Source organism: Solea senegalensis, linkage group LG4 (assembly GCF_019176455.1).
Source record: "Solea senegalensis isolate Sse05_10M linkage group LG4, IFAPA_SoseM_1, whole genome shotgun sequence".
Lineage (NCBI taxonomy): Eukaryota > Metazoa > Chordata > Actinopteri > Pleuronectiformes > Soleidae > Solea > Solea senegalensis.
The window spans coordinates 3425869-3452547 of record NC_058024.1 but is presented as its reverse complement, the minus strand read 5'-3'; the positions used below and the strand labels follow the sequence as shown (position 1 = coordinate 3452547).

The following is a 26679-nucleotide window of genomic DNA, read 5'->3' as shown; positions in this document are numbered from 1 at the left end:
ATTGTCTTAATCCAAGTAAAACTGGACTTTTAACATGCATGTTTGTCTATATAGTAATTTACAGTAAAGTGGCTCACCTCCAGAGTTTAGGGTCTCACCTACACAGTTCAGGGTCTCACCTCCAGGTTCTCACCTCCAGCGCTCAGGGCCTCACCTCCAGTGTTCAGGGCCTTACCTCCAGGGTCTTACCTACACAGTTCAGGGTCTCACCTCCAGAGTTCAGGGTCTCACCTCCAGTGTTCAGGGCTTCCTCCCAGGAGTTCAGGGCCTCACCTCCAGCATTCAGGGCCTCACCCACAGTGTTCAGGGCCTCTCCTCCAGCATTCCCCCCTCCAGAGTTCAGGGTCTCACCTCCAGCTCAGGGCCTCACCCCCCGTTCAGGGCCTCACCTCCAGGGCCTCACCTCCAGAGTTCAGGGCCTCCCCTCAGAGTTGGGGTCTCACCTCCAGCGTTCAGGGCCTCACCTCCAGGGTCTCACCTCCAGTGCTCAGGGCCTCACCTCCAGAGTTCAGGGTCTCACCTCCAGCGCTCAGGGCCTCACATTCAGCATTCAGGGTCTCACCTCCAGTTTCCTGTTCACTGATGGAAAGTCAACACAACTCTTAATAATAGGCAACAACTGCTGACATTTGTGTGTAGGCGATGCATCTGTTTCACTGGTGGGTGGAACAAGACTGAGACGTATGTAATAATCTGATGCGGAAGAACACAACTCCCTCTGACTGCAGGTGTTAATATGAACTTCATTTTCTTTCTTTATTGGTGACATTTATTGCAAATGAAACCATGATTGGAAACCAAGTTGGTTTCAGGTTTCATGCATCATTTTCAGTAAGCAGGGGAATCTGTTGATGCTTTTAATCTAAGAGGGGACACCCAGTCAAAACGCTCTCAGTGAGCCCACTCCAGCTTCCACACCCGTGATTCAGCTTTGACTCACCCACAAACACACACCTGCTGCATGGGCTTCCCTGTCTTAGTCACACGAGGGGGATCCAACCTGAAACCAGGTGTGTGTGTGTGTGTGTGAGAATCGTAGAGTCACACAAGGTGAAATTAAATTGCAGTCAGAGAAGCAGCAGCAGCAGCAACAGCAGCAGCAGCAGTCTGTGGACAGTGGAGGTCATCAGTCCTTCACCTCTCTGTCCTGTTGCTGCTCTGGTAGTTTCAGGAATTGTGGGATTTGGAGTTGTTAAATGAAACCAAGAGCAACAAGGAGGGTGAGTATGTAGACATGAAGGAATCGATCTCAAGCAGAAGCCTTTGGTTGTTGGGACCATGCGTGTGTGTGTGTGATGTTTACAGTAAATACCTCTGGTAACTATTTGAATTGTGGTCACAGATGGAGTTCTGTAAAATGTCAATAATGTGATTTCAAAAATATGATTTTCCACTGTGTCTTAGTTTGACTATAATATGTCAAAAGTAAACTCTGTCGTTTTCATTGTATTGTATGGATATGGTTTACGTACACATGATTCATGTGTGTGTTCTAAACAACATGCATTCATTTTTAATTATTTTTCAAACTTCTCTCTCATATTTCAAAATGATTCAGCATTTCAAATGACATTAGGTGGACGTGGCTGACATTTATATACAGTATGTGGTTTTAAATTACTCAGTTATTTTATTCAAAATAGTAAGAATACCTTCACAACTATAAATTCAAGTTTATTTTTATTCAGTTTACAAAATACAAAGAACAGTTTAAATCAAATCAATATTTGGTGTAAAAAAAAGTATTAACTTATTATATACATATACTATACTATACTAATAAACAGTCACTCCTGTTGCTTTTGGTTCCCATCTGCCAGTGTTTAGGGGGGAAGCTATTAAAGGTTGAACGGCTGTTGTTGAACATGTGCAGTTGACTGTGATGCCGTTGACTTCTGTTACATGATTTTACCAATTAATAATTATACATTTAATTTATGCAGTGGCTTTAAAGTGTTACCTATGTTTCAAAGTCCTGTAATTAAACACTGTGACATACAGCATGCTGTATTTTTTTAAATGCATTATTCATCCCAATATAATATATCTAATAATATATATATATGTATATATATACGTATATACAGTATATATGGTTTATGTCACGCTGAGCTGAAAATTGGGACTTTTCTATGTGAAGTCAGAGTTAACAGTGAGTGATGTATGCACATTGTTACATTCTTATATTTTGATTCTAAACTGCTTTTTAACGTCTTAAAAATGATAAATAGTGAAACCTGAAAGTGTTACATTGTTATTAAGTAATTACATTGTTAAACTTGTAGCAGTGGTTCTCTCTCAAGAGTTTACATTTAATTTGAACTTGTGGAAGGAAAACTGAGAAGTCGAATGTGTCATTTCTTTGTAGCTTTGTGTTTCTTTGTCTTGTAGTTTTGTGTATTTTTTATGTAATTATCAAAAGAGTGTGCAGGATACAACACAGTAGTTTATTAACAGTGTGACACTTTCTACTTTACCAACAATGAATTTCCTTCACTTGAATGATCATCATCAATAAAACGTGTATTCTTCTTATTAAAGGGATAGTTCCATTATATGAAGCGTGATTGTATGACAGTATTAATGCAGGGTCACACTTTTGTTTTTGCTTTTTGTCTTCTTGGTTTACCTTGTTCAATTCAAGTTCATTTAATTCAGTTTTCTTTGTATAGATGTGTCACAGGAGTTTTCTCTTTAATCAAACCAGTTATATTTATGTCAGACATGTGACTAAATGAGTCACGACATCACTGCACAAATGACCACTTGTCACCATGATTTGGCTCACAATAGTTTGCCATGTTTAAAAAGTGGATCCTCATATAAATAGTTTGGAAAAAACTGATTAGGACCAGGTTTTGACCTTCTTGAGGACCACTGGTCAAGAACATGTCCTAAAGAGTTAATAAAAGTGTTGCATGCATTCAGAAATAGAGTCAGATTGTGTCTCTGTCAGTGCCTGTCTATGTGTCTCTCTGTCAGTGCCTGTCTCTGTGTCTCTCTGTCAGTGCCTGTCTCTGTGTCTCTGTCAGTGCCTGTCTCTGTGTCAGTGCCTGTCTCTGTTTATCTGTCAGTGCCTGTCTCTGTGTGTCTCTGTCAGTGCCTGTCTCTGTGTCTCTCTGTCACTGCCTGCCTGTCTGCCTGTCTCTGTCTCTCTGTCAGTGCCTGTCTCTCTGTCAGTGCCTGTCTCTGTTTATCTGTCAGTGCCTGTCTCTGTGTGTCTGTCAGTGCCTGTCTCTGTCTCTGTCTGCCTGTCTCTGTGTCTCTGTCAGTGCCTGTCTCTGTGTCTCTCTGTCAGTGCCTGTCTCTGTGTCTCTGTCAGTACCTGTCTCTGTGTCTCTGTTAGTGCCTGTCTCTGTGTCTCTGTCAGTACCTGTCTCTGTGTCTCTCTGTCAGTGCCTGTCTCTGTGTCTCTGTCAGTGCCTGTCTCTGTGTCTCTCTGTGTGTCTCTTTCAGTGCCCGTGTCTGTGTCTCTGTCAGTGCCTATCTCTGTGTCTCTCTGTCAGTGCCTGTCTCTGTCTCTCTGTCAATGCCTGTGCCTGTCTCTCTGTCAGTGTCTATCTCTGTGTCTCTGTATCTCTCTGTCAGTGTCAGGGTCTCTGTGTCTCCCTCTCTGTGTCTCTCTGCCAGTGTCAGTGCCTGTCTCTGTGTCAGTGCCTGTCTCAGTGTCAGTGCCTGTGGTTAGCTCTGTGGTAAGTGTGTGGTTGTTTTGTTTCAGAGTAGATGAAGAGCTCAAAGCTGAGTGAAGCGATAACATCTCAGTGAAGACGTGTCTGTCTCTCCTGTTTCTCCAGCACACAGGAAAGGGTCGCACACACACACACACACACACACACACCCTCAGCGGCACAGGTGTGTGTGTGTGTGTGTGTGTGTGTGTGTCAGAGAAAGAAAGTGAGATCGACAAAGAGAGCGCAAAAGATGTAAAAAGCTTTTTTATTATTTGATCTTAACATGAACACATGTAGTTTGTATTTTATTCTGTGTTTAAATTAAAGTTTATGTACGTAGATGTTTCATGCACATAGATATGAATCTATTATTATTCCTGTACATATTCACTTGTAATATTTTTAATGTTATTTCATTGCCTCTGTGTCTTGTGCATGTGACTGAATTGACAATAAAGTTGACTTTGACTTTGATGATCTAAAACCAGAATTTTGTTCATGAAGTCAGAACCCTGTATGTTTTTGTGTGTGCAGACAACAATAGCAACATGTTGGACATAATTATTAAATTGATAAATAACAAAACATCCTTAAAATGCAATTGAAATACAGAATTAGCTGCTGAGTTCAAGATGAAATTAAGAAAAAGGAGATCTAATAGTGTGAAAATGAACAAAAATAAGCCAATATAATAATAATAATAATAACAATTTACAGGATCATGAAAGTGACACACAGACATGTGCTGAACATCCACTGATGCTCATTAACAGGTGTTACATCTGATGGATTGAGGACAATCAAGTCATGAGAGAAAATGACACTTAAAGCTCACGTTAAAGTCCCAGATATGCAGCAGCAGCAACTGCCGACACTGAATAGAAACCATACAAAGCAAAGAGTTGCACAATTACCTGTGATACCAACATCTCACCTCCCTCCTTACTCAACTTCCTCTGAACACGATATTGACAATGGAAGTTCAACACCCACCTCCAAACCTGTCATATGTCACACAGACACACACACACACGGTATGTTGTTGTGGAAAAAAAGAAAAAGGTGTCTCCAGATGAATTGAACAATTAAAAAGACTTCATTCATTGTCAGAAATACATCACTTTTATTCGCTTCTTCCAGACGAAACATTTACAGTAAGAAACGTGGTGAAAGTCTGCTTCATTTGACCAGTTTACGTGATAAAAATGCATCGTGATGTGTTCAGGTGTCGCTGAGATACAACACTTGAGGTTTGACGGTGATCAGATTTTTTCTTTCTATCATTTTCCCCCGTTATCTGTTGAAAATGACTGACGTCATCGGTGGGTATAGACTCTCACCGACCCATCCCATAATACTCATTTACGCATTGTGTATCACAAAAGTACAGCTGTGTTTTTCCATAATTAATAACAATAATAATGATAATAAAAAGCCACTAAAGCTGATAAAGTGATGCATATTATTATTACATATAGATGGAAAATGAGCGCACTCTGTCCTTGTGTGAACGGCTCGTCCTCTCACACCAAAGTCCACAGAGAATGAGGCACATACTTCAGTGACATGGATTTAATGAGTTGAGCCTAAAAATCTAACTTTACACAAAAACCACACAACAAAAAAAAAACAAAACAACTTTACACTGGAAGAGTCAATATATCACAATCTTATGTTACATGACGCGGCCTCTGCTGCTCAAAGCTCAGTATGAAACTCTTCTCCGACCATGTGCGCGCACACACTTTATCCTTCATGCTGCACTGGACTTCAGCTCAAGGGAAGCTGTGAACACATGAATACAAGAGGATGAGTTGTACAACTCTATGGCTGCAAACCATGTTCTTTTGTGACTTCCACCTACTTAGAGTTTGATGGAAGCAGTCGCAGCCGCGGCTCTTCACGACATCTGTCTCACTCTTGACAGAGGAAAACAAAAAGTTTGACGAGTGAATGGTCAGTCGCAGTACTGTAAGTATAAATCATACTATGAGAAGGTCGTCGTCTTACTTTCCAAAGTGGTGGTAGCATTTTTTTGGCAGCCCTGCAAAAAAAGAAAGAAAGTTAAGTTTTTTTTTATTATTATTATTATTATTTAAATGACTTAAATTATTTTATTTCAAGTTGACTTTGATGTTTTACTCACGGCTGAAGTAGTAGAGTGTGCAGATGAGAGTCACAACCAGGACCACAGTCAAGCCCACCAACGGCCACAGGACCAGGGCGTCACATCCAGACTCATCTACAGCAAACGCACCACAGTATTAACTTAACGCTCAAAGAGTTAAAAACTATTTTAGCTTTAAATGAACACTGAAAGAGTTCAAATCGGACTATTTCAAAGTGCATTTGGTCCTTAATGATGTTAGTTACTATTTTTTATTTTATTGTTTTTACAGGCAAGCTTTAATGCTTTGTTGCCATGTGACATCAGCACATGTGACTTGTTTCGGGTGCTGGTACAGGGAGAATTAACCAAGTGCGAAAAATAAAAACACTTATTATAAAATCTAGCCCTGATTTATCCTGTGGCGTTTTAAGAATATGTTTGTTGCTTCATATCATGTATCAGCTGTTTGTGGCTGTACCAAAGTCGAGTCCGTTCAGTTTAGGACCAAATCCACCATGGATTAGTGATAAAACTCAAATACTTTTAGCATTCATTTAAGTTAAATAGTTAAAAGTACTGCATTTAGTACTTATTGGCATTGTTTTATTGGCAAATGTCTTTTGGATTCAGACCCAAACTTAAAAGGCTCTAATCTCTAGTTTTAAAGGGACAGTTTTAGGTTTTGTAACGTCTGGATCCAGACGTTACAAAACCTAAAACTGTCCCTTTAAAACTCACCCAGTACACAGCACACAAATAATTGACTGACACAAACAAAGTGCAGACGTTACCGCGTGGAGGATTCCTCCTCTTAGGACAGCGACAGCCAGGCTTGACAGGCGGAGGTTTGGTCGGAGGAGGTTTGGTCGGAGGATTCACTGTCACATCCACAGCAAACACAGGGTTAAAGAGAGAGCACTCAGAGAACACAAACACCCATCAGGCTCATTCAGTTTTATATATATATATATATATATATATACATATATATATATATATATATATATATATATATGTGTGTGCCTGGTTTTAAAGACATTCACGTACTCGTTATGTTTGATCTGTACGTTTGTTCTTCTCTTAGCAACTTCCTGTCTACAGTTCTTGTCAGATGTGATTGTTCTGTATATTCCATTTAAAACTGACGACGTCATCGAGTCGAGTCTTGTACAGAATAATATATAAAAAATGTAAAAAAAAAAAAACCAAAGTGTTGAAGGTGGACGTCTGTGAAAATACAACGTCTCGCCATTTTATCCCAGAATTTGAGGAAACCTCCAACCCAATCCACCGCTGAGCCACAGCGGCGGGTGAATGTAGACTTTGGTGAGAAAAGTCAATCACATATTAAACTCTGATATTTAGTAAATGTTGACAGTGCAGTGACAAAAGGTTTATGTTTATTCTGTATATTCTGCTGTATTATTTTTAGTCTTAATTGTTCATATCTTTCTATATCGTACATTAATAGATGTGAAAATGCACGTTTATTATTTATTAATAATAAAGGACTGTCTTATTTTAATTAATTTAATCAATTCTTAATCTTATATATCGTGCCACTTGATGTGAAAACTGATTTAAAAGCTGCAAATGAAGCGCGTGGATGTCTTTGAGGACACAAACCTCCTGGGTGAAGGAAAGTGCCCGGCCTCCATGTCTCTCTGTTGGTCTTGTCCTTTACGACACAGGAGTAAATCCCTCTGTCGTGCTTCTGCACACGGAGGACGCGCAGCACAAAGGACAGTCCTCTCTTGGACGGTTTAATCCGCGTCTGGTCGACATTGGGCCCGTAGAAGACGCGCTCGGCGTTGTTGTGTTTGACTAAAAAGAGGAAGCTGTCGTTTGCGGGGTCGGTTCTGAACCAGTACACGGACTCACAGGAGGAGATCCCGCAGTTGCACTCAACAGTCTCCTGATCGTTGAGTTTAGGGTACAGGTTTGTGACGGGCTGTTGCAGCAGAAGCTGACAGGAGCCTGCAGGTGCACACACACACACACACACACACACACACACACAGAGGGGAGAGGTCAGAGACACTTTAATGTCATCTAAGGTCAAAATAGTCAGTTTACTTTCCCTACAGAAAATGAAGTTTAAGGTCGTGTTACTTCCAACACTCCAGTGTTTCTAAGTGTGGCAAGAGTTAAAGAAGCTCAACTGTGAGGAATAATTTACTTGTGATGTTGACATTTTTGAAAATAGCAAAATGAGGAGGAGGCGGATTTATGCAACGTTTAAGCAATGTCATCACAGCTCTGAGGCCTGTGTGTGTGTGTGTGTGTGTGTGTGTGTGTGTTTTGAAGTGCACGTACGTATACGTTGGCCATAAACTGTTGCAATCACTCGTCTTAAAGTACATCTCTAAAGGTGAGCAGCATTTTAAAGGCTGTGTGTGTGTGTGTGTGAAAGGTTCATACTCGACGATCACAGACTTCTCACCGACGTGTACTTGCACTCGACATGTTTACGACACGTTAAATAATTCTTCAGTTTCATTTCAACGCCTTAACACAAGAACGATACTCTGATGGAGACATTTACAGAATCAAAAGTTAAAATAATAAGAATGATGACAATCATGAGAAGCATGAGTAAAATTTCTAACAACGTTAGAGACATACTATTATTAATAATGACATGTAATATAATTGAAGTTAAAGTGCAGGAGGACACTGACGCCTCGCTCGACGAGTGTTTATAAAAATAACAAAGTTTAGAAAGTTGAAGGTCAAACCTGCCGTCCACAGAGAGACGCTCAACACTGTCCAAGTCCACAGCAGCGCGCTCATTCTGTCTACTCGTCCGTCAGACGTGTGTGTGTGTGTCTGTCTGTGTGTGTGTGTCTTTGTGTCTTCAGAGGTGGCTGAGGAAAAAGTGATGACAGTTTCTTTTCCTGCTGTCTATCTGTCAGAGGTGATGGGAGGAACTGAGCTGAGCTGAGCTGAGCTGAGCTGAGGGCCAAGGTGAAACCCCAATATGACACACACACACACACACACATGCAGGGCCTATATGTAAGACATATAACCAAACCAGAAGACTTCAAAAAATCACTTATATGAAAAATACCAGAGCGTGAGAGAAGAAGCAAAGAGAGATTAGAAGAGTTTTGAATGAGTTTTATTCTTCAGCGACGCTCGATACAAAGCTGTTTATCACACTGATCACGACAAACAGCTGAGAACAGCGAGAGAGTTGTTGTGCACGCTGCAGTGCAGTCTTTGCCCAGGTGTGTGACCTATAGACCTGAACAGAGTCCTACTTATACACCACACACTGTCTGTCTGTCTGTCTGTCTGTATGCCAACATCAAGCCACACAGCCACAGAGTCACACAGTGTCAGTGTTGAAAACTCACTATTCTTTTCATTTGAACTTTTCATAAAAATGACGACTAGTGTCATCGATCATCAGAAAAAAGCAGTGAAATGATTTATTCTTAATGATCAGAACAAATTATTTGTACATTACTCAGTTATATTATCAGTTATATTCATTTGCTTTTCAAACTCGTCTAAAAACGTAAAGATTTTTCATTTAAAATGAAGGTGAGTGTGGTGTGTGTGTGTGTGTGTGTGTGTGTGTTCTTTAAAACGTGGCCTTATTTTAATATCTTTTGTTTTGTAATATTGTAATAAGTATTTCAATTCTGTGTACAGCATTTTATATGAATATATATATATGTATAGAAATAATGCTGGGTTGGATTTTGAAATTTATAATTTTAAAATCATTTCTTCTTCTTAGTTTCTCAAACCTCAAATCACTGACAGTTCAAATCAAACTAATATGATTAAAATAAGTCATTAGTTTGACAAAGATCATGAAGAGACAGAAGACAGGAAACAAAGCTGTCAATGTCCCAGTACACACAAATACACACAAATACACACAAATAAAGCCTCTGTTAGTCATTTAGAATAACTCATTTTGTGCTGCATCAACCTTTAATTATTATACAATAATCAGTCACAAAACCTGCAAAACCTCACATTAAAAACAAGACTGGAGTCAATGAAGTCCATGAAAAACGTTGACATGTTTTTCTGTTTGTCTCCATCACCGTGTCTCACGACTGAAGACAGTGTTTCTCAAACAAACTCACTTTTCAAAGACGTTGCAGACTCTCCGTCTGAACTCAAATCACCGTGGACTACATCTGTGGTGATGAGAGAAACCTGTTTTATGCATGATGTTTAAAGGATACGTACGTACATTTGAGTTTCACAGTTCACAAAATCTTCTGCCGCCCATGTGTGGGTCCTGCCCCAGGGTTTAGGAACCACTGCTTTCAGGATTCTCCCTTTAGATGGAAATGATCTGAGAGTCAAAAAAGAATATTTATCAATATAAGGTCGAATATGATTTTTTTAAAATTTAAATGATTTTGTTTGGCTGATCTCTCTTGTTTTAATTAAAATTGAAAATGGTGTGTGGTCTTACCTATATATGTATATATATACAGTATACTGTAAATCCATGTGCCTAATCCTAATCCTAACTGCCTGCTTCAGTCAGTGTGTGCAGCACAGAGCGATGTATTTAAACAGGAAATGCTTACATTTCATCATACAGAAAACTCATTTATAGAACAGTCACGTGGACAAATTGATTTTCTTTTATCATTGTTAGTATGTTTCTTGGCTCCGCCTCCCCTGACCGCACATCACTGCTGAGATGTCACCTGAGGCGTGGTTAAGTCTGGCGGGAACAGCGAAACTAGCTGTGTTGTGGAAAACCAGTCACATACCGGTAGCGACGCCCCGATCCGATATTGATATCGAATATCGGTCCGATATCAGACTAAAAACTGAGTATCGGATTATATCGGACTGGCTCTAAAATCTCCGATTTAAGCAGTCCATTACGCTCCAGCACTTCTATCCAGCAGCGCCCACATGCGTGTTGGATCACGTGTGTTTTGGATGCATGTAGATCACATGATCACAACAACAGCGTGTGTGTGCGTGCTACTGCTAATTCAGAAGTTAAACACTTTTCTTTAACCTCTGAAATCAGAGGCTACGAAGCCGCACAGCGAGCGCGAGCCAGCCGTTAGCACCACGCTAGCTCGTCCTGAGGCGAGCTGCTAAAACAACATTATTTCATAAACCAGCGCCACCTGTCGACTTTCAACAGCCTCCGTTTGTTAATTATACCCCAAAAACCCAAGACAGTCTCGCTAAGCTCCACACACGGAGCTAAGTACGTCTGTGGGGCCGGTCCTCAGGCTCCGGGTTTACCTATCGCTCACCCTGTGTGTGTTGGGCTAATCCAAAATAGTGAAAACAAGGGGGGTGACACACTGTTACCTGTGAAACACGGGTGCTCTGAAAACACCCCCATTTGCACTTGGTACTTACCTCCTGATGAAATGAAACATAGACTGTATGAAATTAACATGGCAAAAAATCCAATATTCTTATGTTGAAGGTTAAAATTGATGTAACCCATGGTTAATAATAAATGGGTCAGTTTTTCTTTAATCGGCCAATACTCAAGGCTACAATATCGGTATCGTATCGGAAGTGAAAAAGTTGTATCGGGACATACTGGTGCTTCAAACTTAAATTGAATGGAACCCTAATGAATGTAATTGATAACACTTGTGTTTGTACTAGTTTGTGCCAAAAATGGACCAGGTTAATTCCACACGTGCGTGTGCACAGCATACACATGTTAGGCAACTCACTGAAGGCGTGTTCATTTATTTATTTGTCTGTAAACCATTGAAAATGACAAATACTGCAGGATTGGATGGACATAAGATCATAGTGTTGCATCAGCAAGGCCAACAATAAAGCTGGTGGTGACATAAGACTTTTGCACAGTACAATTTTATAAACATAAATGATAAATATACTTAATTACAGTGTATAAAGTATAAACTATACAAATACGACACAAGTCGATATGAACAGCAAACGTAGCAGTTTTTCTTTGGTGGCTGCGTCTTGGAATCCCATGTCGGGGTTGGTGAGGTTGGAAAGGACATTCCTTACTTTTAACTCGGAAATCTCCCACTAACGAGTTCCCACTACAAATGGAACGCAAATTTGACACTCTGTGCCTGTCATTTCATTTTCATTTAGTTTTCTGCGTCCTGCACACAAAGTGCCCAACCCTCATGGGTTTATAAGACACCATCACATACTACATTACATTCAAAATAGCTCCAAGGTTTTCATATTCATCTAACCCAAAGAAATGACCATAAATGGAAGACATTTTAGTAAAGCATACATTCTGAATTGTAACATTCTTTTATTAAACAATATGTTCTTAATGTACGTTTATTACGTAATCATGTAGCATTGACTCACATTTTATTTGACAGTAAAGCAGCCCGACTTTATCCGTCTTACGTCCTGTTATCCACACACTGATGAACGTGAAGCTTTATCTTTCAGCGTGTGAGTGTTTAACAAAGGTTAGGGTGTCGCTGGGTCTGGCGGGGGTCTTAAAATGAGAGGATGTGGCTCACATATAGCGGCACGGGGGTCGAAGCTTCGAGCGAGACAGGGAACAAGACCACAGGATTCTTTGAAAACAGGAGATCTCTTCAGAGCTGTGAAGCCTTTGTTGGTCTCTCTCCGCCGACTCGTCGAGGCTCATGTCACTTCTCTTATCCTGTCACCCGCTCGCTCACATCTCCACAACTGTGTTCACTTCTCATCAGCGGCAATTCTAACAAATGTATTCAAATGATTACATTTCATGTTCTGTCATGTTCCACGTTTGATATTTAACACTTATTAAAGCGTACGCCTTCTTTTTTATCAACCTCTTCTTCAGTTTGACGTCTTCACTGAGTCCACGGTGTCTGCAAATCTAAAATGTTTTTCTAAAAAGAAACCATATTATTTACTGAGAGCAAACACAATCGTCACACACTTTGTCCCGTTTCTCACAATGTTCACAACTGCTTTAAAAAGCATGGATGAGGGCTGGGCCAGATATCGTTTGATATCTATCTATACATCACAGTTGAAATCAAATTAATATTCATGTAGGCCTTTTAATGATATCTGGATGTTGTTGATATGTTGTTTCTCTGGACTGTCAAAAAGTGTTCTCACAGATAAAATATCTACTCTTTGTTTTTATTTATATTTTATTGTATTACATGATCTTAGAATATACTTAATTACCATTCATTTCAGGTAATAGCTGCTTTATTTCTTTGGCTTTTTTGATGTTAAATGACGGATATTTACAGTATGTGTGTTAGAAACGATGACATTGACTATAAATATGGTCCAATTCTTCTATAACACATGTAATTAGGATGATTAAATATTTAGTGACTTTTTTAAAGATAATTTTGTGGATTCAATGCTTTAAAATTAATAATATTTAATACAATATGATGATAATCAAGGGCCACGCGGTTGGTGCAGTGGTTAGCACAAGACTCAGGGGTTTGAGCCCTGTGTGTCCTACTCTTAGTCTTGTTGTCATGTTTTCTGCTTTTGTGTTTCTTGACACACTTACACGTGTACTGGCTTAGGTAAATTGGACGCTCTAAATTGATGGTAGGTGTGTGTGTGAGAGTGAATGGTTGTCTCTGTGTGTCCCTGTGATGGACAGGTGATCTGTGTCAGCTGAGATTGGCTTGGATTGGACGACGATGGTCAATGTAACAGCCTTTAACACCAGGAAAAGTCAGATACTTCATCCAAACTCTAAAATCACATCTTGCCTCATGTCAACATATAGATAAAATGCAATATTATATATATTATACCCTATACATTGGGATGATGTGAAAATTGATGATTATTCTTGTCATAATCATAAACATCTGTGTTTACTTGTTACACTGGGGGTCAAATGACCTGGGGCCACTGGGAAGTTAGTCTGGTCAGGAGGAAAAAAGCAACTGTTCAATAACAATATTTGTGACAATACTCAATACTCAATACAGAATTTCAAAATAAAAGTGTTGATTTGGACTAACATATATATATATATATATATATATATATATACATATATATATGTATATATATATATAAAATGAGCTGAAAATGAGTATGAAAGATGTGTGACAGAGAAATATGTCAAATCTTAAATGTTTAAGTGGACAGACCATTCACTTTTACTTAATAAAAAAACCCATACAGAAATAAATAGAACTTGAAATTATTGCAACAATATCGTGACTAGGGCTGCAGAATTTTGGGGAAAAACTGTGGGTGTTTTCTGACAGATATTATTGTTCGGTCCAATATTTTACATAAGTGATGAAGAATTGGGGAGGCCACAGTAGTGCTGTTGTCACTGCAGAAAGAAGACCTGCTCACAACAAGGGCCTGTCATATTATGATTTTATGTTGGTGAGCCAAAGGCACATTTAAGTTCTATTCTATTTTAGTCTATTATCTCACTTTCTGATAAGCTTACAAATGTTGTTCACAAACTGTCTATGACATCATTTAAAGAAAACAAAAAACTCCTCTTCTTTTTAACTGAAGTGCACTGATCACATCTGGGTCTGTTTCCAGGGTCTTCATCAATCGTCAAAAGTGGGGATCATTTACAATCCTTTAGTCTCTTTTCGGTTACAATACTTGATTAAATATCTCAAACTGTTTCTGCTGCAGCAGAAACGTGAATTATAAAGTTTTTAACGAGCTGACCTCATTTGAACCTTTGCACCTGTATGACCACACACATAAATACACACACACAAATGACAACACTTCTGACATCTGTGGCTTAAATTGCTTTACTGATCTGATTTAAGCTCAACAGCACCAACCACAGGCTACTTAAGGGATCACACACTGGTACACCCTTACCAGGAGCTTACGCACACAATCAAATGTAATATTAAGTCAGTGAAGTGTTAAAAAGTGAAGTGAATTCACTGATCATTTTAAAACATAATGAAAAAAAAAAGAAAGAATAAGCAGATCTTAAATATGATAATTATTAATATTAACATGATAAGTGTCAATGTGAAAAAATAAAGCTATTATAATTGTGCTTAAATATATGACATAATCCCACCCAAACACAACAAATAAGAATCAGCTTCATTGATAGTTTGTAGCAGATGTTCAACACTGCTTTGTTTACGGTTATCAAACGTATTTGAATGATTTGATAGAAGACAGTTCAGAGGAAGCACACTGGTGCTAACAGCCCAGTATGGAGTCGTCCCACAGCTTCTCCTCCTCAGTCCTTGTGTCTGCTTTCTCTTTCACTTTCTTCTTCTCTTTCCTGTATTTGGCTTTAGTGTTCTCGTCCTGCCCGTCCTCCCGCTGCTCAACGTTCATTTCAGTCTGAATATGCACGTCATTGTATTTTCTACTGTCCACACTGTCTTCAGGCATTGGATTGTGCACACCTTTATCCCCTCCCTCCTCCTCAAATTCAACTTCCCGGGATTTTTTGTCTTTGCGCCTCTTGCCGTGTTCCTTTTGCCGTCTTCTCCTCCGCCCCTGCTCCGACTCTACAGATTCCCCTCGTCTTGCCATAGCTCTCTTGTCGTCTTCTTGGTCTTTCCTCTGCTTTTTGCTCCTCGTCTTCTCCTCTTCGTCTGAATCTTTATCTCTCGTCCTCCTGCCTCGCTCCTTCTTGGATCTCCTGATCCTCCTACGTTCTCTCCGCTTGTATTCACTGTCATCCCTCTCACTTATGCTACTGCTGGAAGAGGAACAGGGGGAGTGTGATGATGATGATGAGGTAGTATACGAGGAGGAGGAGGAGGAGCTCGACTGCCTTCTGCGCTTCCTTCCTCTCATGGGCCGACTGGTGAACTGAGGTGAGCCAGGTCCAGGGAGGCCTGGTGGAGAGCAGCCGTAATCCCAGTTGTGAGGATGATATGAAGGATGCCATCCTTTAGCGGGGTAGTAACAACCAGGGCCAGAGAGATGGAGAGGGTCAGGGGTGGGAGTAAAGATGGGTATAGGGTTGTTCAGTTCTGTGATATGCCTCTTAGTATTTAATAAATGGTGTAACCCCTCTTCCTCTTCCTCCTCCTCCTCCTCCTCTTCCTCCCTGTTGAGAGTGTCACCCTGAGGGAGGACCTGGGTGGTCTTGGGAGTAATTCCACGAGCTTTCTGAACCTGGACATAGTCTGCCAGTTCATCTGCAAATGTGCCGTAGACCTTCTGTTGGGATTTGCACAGGTCAATGACCTTCTTCTTTCTGTGAGGAAGAAATTCAGTTAAAGTTCATTCAGTTCATTCATGGTCACCATATATGACCACACTGACAACCACAATCATTCTTAAACATGTCAAAACTCACACTCAACACAACCAACAAAACAGTTGGCAATTCATTTAGAAATCAATTCATAATCGTTTAGTTGTTGCAGTCCTATTGTTTTGAGTATTCTGGATATTACCTTATCTGATGCTTGCTTCCCTGAACGTGCGCCTGGTACATTTCCACAGAGTTGAACTCCAAACTACACATCTGACACATGAGGTGGTCGGCTGCAGACAACAGAGAGGGTAAAAGAGGAGGCAAAGGAGGGACAGACGGAATAAATGATCAAAAAGTAGCTTACAAGGAGAGTTTTTAGCCTCTAATTCACATTCAAATAGTTACTTCTCATTACTTTTGCAAGTGTGGGTGCATCCACAGGGAGCTATGTGACAGTACAGTATACAACCACACTGTACACAACCTGAAACATCACTTTAAATAACATGCATAATCACAATCACTGTGTTGTCCTGTGTTGTCGCAGGAAGGCAGGAGGCTGTACCTTGTTGGACATCGTCTCCCAGACGTCTCATCAGCTCCTGTCTGCTCTGGTTCCTCTGGTGTTTGCGTCCGTTGTAGTGCTGCAGAGCCATTTGAGGATTGTTGAAGGAGGCAGTGCACAGAGCACAGTACTTATTGGGGTCCTTCAGATCAACCTCTGTGCTGGAGGCGGTTGTGGTGGCTCCAAGGTCCACATGATGCTGCACAACCCCCTCTGCTGCTGAACTCTGGAGAGCTTGATCAGGGTCCTGAGTAGGCCTTGGTAAAGTAGACACCTCAGAGTTCCTGATAATGACTTGAGTTAGAAATGAAAGACATGTTTAGTCTCATTTGTGTTTGACCTTTAATGTGAGCTCATTAAAGATGGAGTCAACATGCATGTAGGATGGAGAACGCAACATTTTCCTTTAAATCCAGACTCAACACAACGGACAACAGAGGAGGACATCCAGCAGCTTCTTATGGATGAAAAACGTATCGGAATCTACTGAACTTGTTTTCATGTGTACCTGCACTTACCCGGAGATTGGAAACCTTGTTTACGCAGATTCTTTGCATGGACTTTGCCTTCGTAGTGTGATTTTGACACCATGGAGGAAGTAAACACCATATTACACAGCTCACAGAAACGGGTTTTATCCGTGGTCATGGTGCTCTGCAATAAAAAGGACAAGCACAAGACAATATTGAAAAATCAAAATAGAAAAATAGTACAGTCAGCTACCACCAACTTTATTGTTTTTATGTCTCTCAAATTCTGTGATCATTGGCATTTGGATTGTAATGATGTGACTGAAAGTTGGTCTTATATATGAACAAACTGATACAATGTTCAAGCCTGTCTTGAATAAACTTGTTGTAATAGACCTTTTTCACAGCAGATGCAGTAGAACAAACACAGGGTTCACCAGTAAAGTTAATTAGGGTTCCACTTCAGGAACAGAGCCAGGGTCGTGATACTGTTCAGGTGTAAGACTGAAAAAATGCATTCATGTTTCCTGCATTTTTGTCTGTACAGTCTTCACTGTTACTTGTATCTGCTGCAAACCACTTTTGCTCAAAACAAAAGAACTAACCCTAACCCTAATCATTTTAGAACTTTTAAGGATAAGAGAGGAGATCTGAGAGGTACGGAGGTGCAAGGTTGTGAATGAGTTTGAAGGTGAGGAGCAGTATTTTATAATTGATGCGTTGTGTGATGGGGAGCCAGTGGAGCTGCTGTAGGACGGGACGGGTGTGATGTGATGTGATGGATGAATATGAGCACTAACCTGGGCTCCTGCAGACACTGTTTTGGTCTTCTCTGCTCTCTTGGTCTGCAGGTAAACCTTGACCTTCTGAGCATGTCTCTTTCCCTGCATATGTTGGGGATATAAACAAAAAACAATACTATAAACCGGACAAGAGTTCAGTGTGTTAGTTCAGTGAAGTGTTTGAGAAGTGGTACACACCTCATAGTGGGACAATCGCTGAGATTCAAACTTGAGCACAGCGTCACACACATGGCAGTAAGTGTCAGCGAGGAGGCATCGAAGTCGCTCCTCTTCATCCGTGTCTCCTGTGTTCACAGGAGTTCACTGTTACTAATACAGTTTGATAAAGCACGACAAACAAATAACAAGCTACTCATTAATCATTCCACCACATTAGACTGGAACATACTTTTCGTTTTAAATTAGAACTTCTAACATTATATACTTTCTTAAACCAGTTGCTACACACTTTTGTGTGTCAATCTAATGTACCCATGGTGCTCCCTTTACATGGCTGTCGACAATTCTTTACTCCTTCACCACTTGACAATAACATGACCACTAAGACTTCATCTCTTTCAAATAATTTCAGACCAACTGCAACATACTTTTCTCCAAGGTGACATTAGGTACCTTGGTGAACTTCAATTACTGGGTTAATGTGGGTTCATGTGAGTGAAAATGCTGTGTCGATCGCTAACATACAGTCCAAGTGATTTGTATTGAGAAGCCACCTGGGGGAGCCTGCATCTTTCCACTCATTCCACAACCTCGTGATTTATAATGGTCTTATTCAATTTAAGATTCTTGTTTTTCCACTAAAAATATGCATCCCATCTGTGAGATGCGTAAAACAAACATTTGTTTCTCACCAAAATGAAAGGTAAAGTGACCAAACAGACATTTAACACTGATTTTTACAATGATGTAATAATGCAAGGTAAATTGCAGTATTTTGGTCAGAAGAATTGTGATATACACGTTTACCAAGTAAACCTTTTACTTCCACAGACTTAAACATAACGTTAACCTGTATTAGATCAAAATAAATAAATAAATAAAACTGAGTGCAAAGGATACACTGAATGGTGATACACATTTGATTAGAACAGATGATTTAAATTTGTTGGATGAGTGTAAACACTGCCTGTGTAAGAGCTGCATTATGTTAACAATTACTTTAGAGCTGAAACAATTAATTGATTACTAAATTAATCGCCAACTATTTTGATAATTGATTAATTGGTTCAGTATTTTCTTCATTTCTTTGCTCTGGATAACAAAGAAATCATTAAAAGTGAATCATTAAAATAAGACATTTGAGAACATCATCATTTCCAGGTTTGACGAACACTGCTCAACATTTCTGATATTTGATGGACCAAACGATTATGAAAATAATTGTTAGTTGCAGCTCTGAATTATTTTAATGATTGATTTACCTGGTCATTATTTGCTAAATATTTATAATTGTTTACCAGTGCTCAATATAACAGCATATTCAAATGTGCTTTTGTCAGCGAGAACATGAACAACATTCTTATTGATTTGAGAGGTGATTTGTTTCAATTTGTATTTGAAAACAATTGTTCAGCCCCATAAGTAAGGGACCATTTTTTTTTTGAATCGTTCAAATCAGTGGAAATGGGCAGAGCATCATGTCCATATTCCACCTTCAGTTGTTTAATATTTGCAAGCGTCAAGAAGAAGCAGAGAAAATGGGTGACGTTATGTTAATGTTACAAAAAACATGTCAGTACTAAATGTCAGTACTAAAAAATGCAACTTTTAGTGTTTTGGGGAGGAGCTATGACTTGTGGGTATAACTACGTATATGATGATTATACTGACCAAAATAATTGTGATTCATTTTTCAGTCCTTCATATTCCATTTTGGATGCATCACAGATAGGATACATCATTATCAGTTTAACGTTTTAAAGTAGAAACAAGAATCTTATAAATAGGCTCATTGTAAATCATGAATGAAAGACGCAGACTTCCCTTTTTTGGCACTTCAAAACTAAATCACTAGGACTGTATGTTGGCAAGCTGGACACCATTTTTCAAGTCATTAACAAGAAATAACAACGCTATCAGAGATGGCAGACTTCACCACATTGACACAACAAGCCTCTGGACAGACAGACACACAGAGCCACCAAAAACAATACTTCACTCCCACTCCATGGGGTGAAGTGATTAGTATTTTACACATTAAGTGCTAATCCTGATAAAAGAAATGTACCATAATCAACTTATTGTTGAGTGATCTTTATCACGGTGCAAGACAGGATCACATTTCTATCCATCCCTTCTTACAGCAATAGGTGCTGTAAGCAGGGATGAATAGAAATATAACCAAGAGAGAAAAATCATGCTTGGCTATCTTGATAATCAGTTATTAATGAAAATCATATTTAGATATTCTGGCTCCTTTAAATGTGAATATTTTCTGGGTTTTTTTGCTCCATATAACAAATAAATAATTCAAACTGATTTGAGATCAAAAAAGGAAATTCGACAGATTTATCAATGATGAAAATATTTGTTAATTGTTGCTACTTGAGACCAACAATTGAATTGTTGCTCAGTTCATTTTCACTTTTAACAGTTACAGCACTCACGAAATGTTGCAATATCCTGCAACAATAGTGCATCATTACAGATTCTGATATACCAGCGTGACAATACAATTCATGGTTTGATGTGTGGGATCATTTTTAATCTTAGTACATAATCACTATAAGCTTTTATTTTCAATTTAAGCTGAACAATCTACTATTCAATTACACAATTATCATCAACAACAAAAGCCTATGTTTCAGATTAATACGTTCATATATTCAGTATCTAAATTGTAATGGTCTTCTCACTTTGCTTCTGCACACACACAAGGTTTAAAAAATAACTGAAATGAAATAGGGTTAAATATTTTGGGGAAAACACTGTACTTGCAATTTGATTTGGAGTATAATTATTGTTATCTCTTTTTTTTAAATAATTTCATAATATTCAGTATATTCCCGGTATAAAAACAGGATGAAACATGTTAAGCAGGTTCAACATAAATCAACATATGACTTATATGAACCAACCTATATTCTAATGCATGGGTGAGATCTTTAAGATATGAATTGCTTCCAACATGAATTTATTACATTTTTAATTGGTATACAACTTAGCAAAATATAATAAAAAAACAGCCTTTATGATGAGCAAACTACATGTTTCAAGCTGCAAATTCAATTTGAAATTAGTGGTGAAGCCCCAATCTTTCCCAACCACATATTCTGCAGTGAATATGACCACTGCATCATGGTCAGATGGGATACTGACATCAGGAACAATTTAAAAAGTGAATTAATATTTCTAATGTTCCAATTAGGGCTGAAAAATATAAAGTTTTCAAATCAAAATTGCAGTGTAAATGTTATACATATAAAATGTAAACTTCAATGCAAATTTTTTAAATCTAATACATATTGGAAACAATCCATAGCTTCTGAACCTTGCAATAGAGGTTAGAGATCCACTGAGGTGAGTTACAAGCAAAAACGTAAGTATAATTTAAATGTTCCTTTTATTTATTATCACCGCTAAATTAAGAACTGTTTGATTTCGATTACCTTATAATAAGCCCTTTAAGGCTTTAAAGTGCAAAAAGAGAAAATAAGAGTGCACGTTAACTGAATCCTAACTGAAACATGATGCTCATCAGTTGATCTGATCTTTGATTGAAACATTTTAGACTACAGCCTTAAAAAGTCGAAAGCTGTGCAATCAGGCATTCACACTGTTATGACCCCATGGTGGCAAAGGCAAAAAGGCTTTCTGTCTTTGAATGGTCTAAAACATTTGATCAGCTGATGAGCAGCCTGTTTTTTAAATGTTTCTTTAAATGCTGTTTTCAATAAAATGTCTACTCTATTGTTTTGTCTCTGGCTCCTGGGTCTTCTTATTCCATTTATTAGCGCTGCTTAAAACTTGGGTTACAATCCACCAGCGCGAATGCGAATACATCTTATTTCCCCCCCAGTATAAAGACTTTGTTCAGGAGTGTATTACACGGTGGATCTTCTTCCAATGACTGCCTAATAAATTAGTTCACCGCTAGATTTTCACTATTTCATTAATTATTGTGATGAAGTTGACATAAAAAAAACTATACGGCAAATGATAGCAATTACATGATTTTTTTCCCCCCAAATCATTCAGCCCTAGTCCTGACAACGATCCCCATGGGATGTGCTTGACTTTCAAAACATTTTTCGGCAATGCAATCAACTGAATAATTACACTCTTATATACAACAATCCTCCTGTTTAAGTAAATATCAGCAAATAAGTGGAACACAAAACTACACATACACACTGATCATATCTGCCTGACGTATACATGTCAAACATTGTACTTACCAAACGATAATCACAGTAGAAGTTAACAAGATTACAGACATTGTAGATTCTGTATCTCACACTATGTAGACAGTTTGTACAGTGGGGATAATCGTTTGACTATTCACAATCTGGTCTTGAGGGCATTTTATTCTGCTCCTGTGACATGTGGGGCAACTAAGTATTTTCCTGGTAATGACAACAGGGATAAGTTGTGGGGGCTTTCATTCACAGCCTGAACTCTACTATTAAGCTATTTCACGTTAGCTACCACTGTAACCAGTACTACCAATTACCCATTGAGTTACATTCAACTTTAGCTATCACTGTAACTAATGCTACTAATTACCAATTGACTACTATTCAACTTTAGCACTAGCTATAGTGTTGTAGTTAATTGTTCCAACTGCGTCAATGTTATCCAAGTAACCATGTACTGCCATACACGTACCATGTCACACACTACAAAAAATGTGATATTATTTAGCCGTTTGTCATGTGGTCTCTGCAATCCAACCAGCAAACCTCAACGGGCCGTACGGCCGTTAGGTTACTAGCAACCGGACAACCACCTTTAGAGGCCTGTGAAAACAAACAAAGTCCGAAATTTATATGGTTCAACGACCATGCTGGTTTAAGCGATGGGTAACTCAACTTTTAGCTAGCGTCGAACAGCCGACATTAGAGTATTTAGCTAAGGAGCTAGCTAACTCGACCACTGAGCTGGCTAGCCAGTTAGCTAATGTGCTAAGGTTGGCTCGGCAGAAAGAACGCCATGCGGCTGAATTTTCATATTCTAGTCAAAACTCACCTTCACCCTGGGAATTATCTATTTTAGTGTTTATTACTTTGTCAGCATCTATCACAGAAGCCGCATTAGGGGCATTACTGGTGTTATTTCGAGTGTCTGACTCCGCAAGCAGCGGAGCACAGACACTCACGTCGTCCATTTTTCTCTCTAGCAGTTGGGAGCATGCGCACTGACGCCGTGCTTCTTCACTTTGAGTTTACGGAAGTTGATGAATGACGCTTCCTGCTCAATAATATTTATCAACAATAACCCATAAGAAACCAAATGACAGTGTCCTTGTTTTCATATACCTCACTGTACAATTATCACAATATTAATGTCATAGTGGAGAGTCCCTTTTCGACACATCAGATTACACGTGTAGCAAAACACACTGCTTACAACAACAGCGCAATCATTATAATATAATATAATATAATATAATATAATATAATATAATATAATATAATATAATGTTACAATACTTCACTTACAACCACAAAACGAAAACATAGCACACAAATATTATAGACAACAGGGCAATAGAATAATAAATAAATAAATAAATAAATAAATAAATAAATAAATAAATAAATAAATAAAACTAGCTGCAAGAGATTAGTCATCGTAAATTAACAATGGATTTTGGATTTGGTGCTATAACTAGAAGAGCACTCTAACTTCTGGTCTTCAGTCTGGACTCTGGCCTCATGCACAGATAAATGTTCCTATGTGACCCTGAAGTCATATAAAGGCCATTACAAGCTTTAAAATCAATTTCTAAGTGAAATCTTAAAATCAATTTCTAATCATTCTGGGAGCCAGTGCAATGAGGCTGAAACAGGTGTCAAAATTCTGGCAATCCTGGTTTAACATTTAGTGCATCTAGCAGTGACAAGGTTTTGCTTATGGATATTTTCTACTCAGCACTTTATTTTATTCCACCGATCACTCTTCACACCCTCTGCCCAGTGGACATGAAAAAAATGTAAAGATGTGAATATCAAAATAGATACTTTATTGTGGGACATTGTAATTTCAGCAACACAGAAAAACACATTTGCTTACAAATAACAGACATGTTCACAGGATTAACACCAAGTCGACACCATCAGGACACTGACACTGAGGAGCATCACTAGGTAGAAAAGCAGTGGATGGTGGAAAACTGTCACTTCCTTCTCTGGAGCTCTCTGGCTAAGGCGTCCAGCTGTGGAAAGATTTATGAAGGTCAGGAAACACAACACGACTCAGTTCTGTGCACAAGATTGTGTGACGGCTTTGTTCGTTGTTTGTTTCTACTTCTATTTTAATTTTGTCTGTGACAAGATGGTCCGTCTACTTTTGTTCTGGCCCAAAAAAACATTTCATGCCTACACTGCTGGTGTATAAGGTGTGTGATAGTGTGGGAAATGATATACTACATACTATACTACACAGTAGGTGCCCTTTTAATACCCGCCCCGCACTGAAGGGTTAGTTGACTTACAATAATGTTTTTGAGAATGCTCCTCCTCTGGGGTCTCAAGTAACTGCATTCCCCGGCCTCACACAGTTTAATCTCCTCTGAAACCTGAGAGAGAGAGGGAGGGAGGGAGAGAGAGGGGAGAGAGAGAGAGAGAGAGAGAGAGAGAGGGAGGGAGAGAGAGAGAGAGGAGGGAGAGAGAGAGAGAGAGAAAACAACGTGAAATAATTTCTCAATTTACAAAAGGAAAGGCAAGTCCCTTACCCTAACCTCAACCATCACCTAACCCTCACCCTAACCCTTAACTTAACTTAACTTAACTTAAACCCAAACTGTAAAACCAGCCCCCAGACAGAATAAGACCAGCTATTCTACTGAGGACACTACATTGACTTCTATTCATTTGAACAGACTAAACAAAGCAGTATCTCTAACCTTAACCATAAACAGTTAATGTCTAACCATAATCTTAACCTAACCCCAACTCAAATCTTGAACCTAAAAGTCAGAACCTCAGAATTGAGGTTCTGCCATATTAGGACCAGGTTTCGGTCTCCATGACTAGGTCAGTTTTAATACCAGAAAAGGTGTAACAAATACAAGTACACACACACACACACTGACCTCTGATGTCCCAAAAGAGTCCAGCTCCCTCTTTCCTCCCGGGTACCAACCATGAGACCAGTGCTGAGCATTTGACAGCTGAGCTCCGACACACAGAAGCAGCCCCAGCAGCACAACCAGCCGAGACACACACATGATATTTCTACCTGTTGGTAGAGACGGACATTATTATAGGATGTTAGGATCAACATTTACTTTCACTCATAGAATCAGTGGTTGTCAAAGTGGACCCAGTATGACAGTGTACGGTGTAAACAAAGACAAATTATTTTTTAATTATGAATACAAATAATATAAACAAAAATAAATACACTTCATATGAAGCCAAAAGGCTTATGTATGAAATTTACAACAAAAACGACGCACAAACTGTGTATAAACACAAACTTCAGTTTCAGGTAGTTTTTGAACTAGTTTTAATTTTTATTTATGTTTTTTATATTTTTGTTTTGGTATTTCATTACTAAAATAACCTTGGTCCCATGAACCCAGTCTTTGGAAAGCACTGCAATAAAAAATAAAGCCCTTACATTTTTACACAGAAGTGTTTTTAAGGCGAAGTTCAAATGTCCTTACCTCAGAGTCCACTCACAGCTGACCACAGGTGTCTGTTAACGTCCTCCTGAAGCTCCTCAAGCTTTCATGTTCAACCTCCCCGTCACTATATGTACCATACACACACAAGCCCCGCCCCCTCTCTCGCTGACCCCTGCTGACCCCTGTGCCCCATCTGTTTCCCTGCGGTGAAATGAGCAAACCTCTGGAGACAGGAGGCACCGAAGACCTGGACCGTTCTAATTATCACCTGCAAACAGCGCCGACGCTCCTGGGATTGTCGACACGCATCAACCTCCACGTACATCGCCGACGTCACTTTACTAACGTGAACATTTCCTGAGCGAAACCACTACCGTTCACAGGTTTGTTGCCATAATCAAGACAAACAACACGACCATGTTAAAACACATTCAAATCCCTGTTCCCTCTTCATTTCACTCACCATTTTATATAATATTGTTCAAAATTAAATCATGACGTCCTGTAATGACAGGAAAGATGCAGCTCCCCCTTGTGGCACTTCAAAATAAATCACTAGGACTGTATGTTCCAGCCTTTTTCATTATATCGTAATGGTTGTAATCTTCCTCTCCATAAATGAAACTCGCCACCGTGAACGTATCGTGAGTGCATTTTGTGACGCTTGATACAGTCACTGAAACGACTGTGGGTTGGTTTGATGACGACACCACTGCCACATAATGACGCAGCGCAGTCGTCATCCACAGAATTAAAACCTGCCACTGCACTGTACAAAATAGACTTTCAAGTTTTGCAAGTTAAAATTGACATTTATAAATTTGTTCCTTAAAACAAGAACAAACTGGACAAACTTTAGGAAGTTTTACTTCCTTTTTATTATTATTATTACACTGAATTTATCCCATAAAATGTCATATATTTGCACACACACACAGTTACTTTGACTTCTGTATTTAACACAGGAGAACAAACGTGCAATTGTTATTACTCTTACAATATGTAATAATAAGAAAAGAAAGAATAAAATAAATAAATAATTACAATTTCTGCTTCAGAAAAGCTTTACATTACTGCTCTGCGACATTAACCCCTGCACTTTG

General features: G+C 39.1%; 3 protein-coding genes across 3 annotated transcripts; all 3 read right to left on the bottom strand.

Annotated features, from left to right (window-relative positions):
- Positions 1-4770: 4770 nt before the first annotated feature.
- Positions 4771-8674, bottom strand: cd8b (cd8 beta). The gene is made up of 7 exons (XM_044023308.1): positions 8520-8674; positions 7408-7758; positions 6573-6659; positions 5818-5913; positions 5682-5715; positions 5536-5590; positions 4771-5456 (listed from the first exon to the last, which is right to left on the bottom strand). The coding sequence occupies exons 1-6, from the start codon at positions 8572-8574 to the stop codon at positions 5572-5574; spliced, it is 642 nt and encodes a 213-aa protein (XP_043879243.1). The 5' UTR covers positions 8575-8674; the 3' UTR covers positions 4771-5456; positions 5536-5571.
- A 6037-nt stretch (positions 8675-14711) lies between these two features.
- On the bottom strand, positions 14712-23116 carry zmat1 (zinc finger matrin-type 1). The gene is made up of 7 exons (XM_044022879.1): positions 22972-23116; positions 17962-18068; positions 17782-17865; positions 17030-17165; positions 16512-16805; positions 16146-16236; positions 14712-15943 (listed from the first exon to the last, which is right to left on the bottom strand). The coding sequence occupies exons 1-7, from the start codon at positions 23108-23110 to the stop codon at positions 14929-14931; spliced, it is 1866 nt and encodes a 621-aa protein (XP_043878814.1). The 5' UTR covers positions 23111-23116; the 3' UTR covers positions 14712-14928.
- Positions 23117-23951: 835 nt separating this feature from the next.
- On the bottom strand, positions 23952-25670 carry gnrh2 (gonadotropin-releasing hormone 2). The gene is made up of 4 exons (XM_044024555.1): positions 25616-25670; positions 25040-25185; positions 24440-24523; positions 23952-24160 (listed from the first exon to the last, which is right to left on the bottom strand). Exons 2-4 carry the CDS (start codon positions 25172-25174, stop codon positions 24122-24124), a joined length of 258 nt encoding a protein of 85 aa, XP_043880490.1. The 5' UTR covers positions 25175-25185; positions 25616-25670; the 3' UTR covers positions 23952-24121.
- Between the last annotated feature and the right edge of the window lie 1009 nt (positions 25671-26679).

What these genes read in the sequence shown, in the direction of transcription:
- zmat1 (XM_044022879.1), bottom strand. Translation starts at nt 23,110, where the DNA reads ATGGACGACGTGAGTGTCTGTGCTCCGCTGCTTGCGGAGTCAGACACT. An exon ending in ACAAGGTTTCCAATCTCCGG is followed by an intron (nt 16,806 to 17,029) that starts GTAAGTGCAGGT and finishes TTCTAACTCAAG; the next exon opens with TCATTATCAGGAACTCTGAG. An exon ending in GGAAGCAAGCATCAGATAAG is followed by an intron (nt 15,944 to 16,145) that starts GTAATATCCAGA and finishes TCTTCCTCACAG; the next exon opens with AAAGAAGAAGGTCATTGACC.
- cd8b (XM_044023308.1), bottom strand. Translation starts at nt 8,574, where the DNA reads ATGAGCGCGCTGCTGTGGACTTGGACAGTGTTGAGCGTCTCTCTGTGG. An exon ending in CACTTTCCTTCACCCAGGAG is followed by an intron (nt 6,660 to 7,407) that starts GTTTGTGTCCTC and finishes TGGATGTGACAG; the next exon opens with TGAATCCTCCGACCAAACCT. An exon ending in CACACTCTACTACTTCAGCC is followed by an intron (nt 5,716 to 5,817) that starts GTGAGTAAAACA and finishes CTTTTTTTGCAG; the next exon opens with GGCTGCCAAAAAAATGCTAC.
- gnrh2 (XM_044024555.1), bottom strand. Translation starts at nt 25,174, where the DNA reads ATGTGTGTGTCTCGGCTGGTTGTGCTGCTGGGGCTGCTTCTGTGTGTC. An exon ending in ACTCTTTTGGGACATCAGAG is followed by an intron (nt 24,524 to 25,039) that starts GTCAGTGTGTGT and finishes TCTCTCTCTCAG; the next exon opens with GTTTCAGAGGAGATTAAACT. An exon ending in GCATTCTCAAAAACATTATT is followed by an intron (nt 24,161 to 24,439) that starts GTAAGTCAACTA and finishes ATCTTTCCACAG; the next exon opens with CTGGACGCCTTAGCCAGAGA.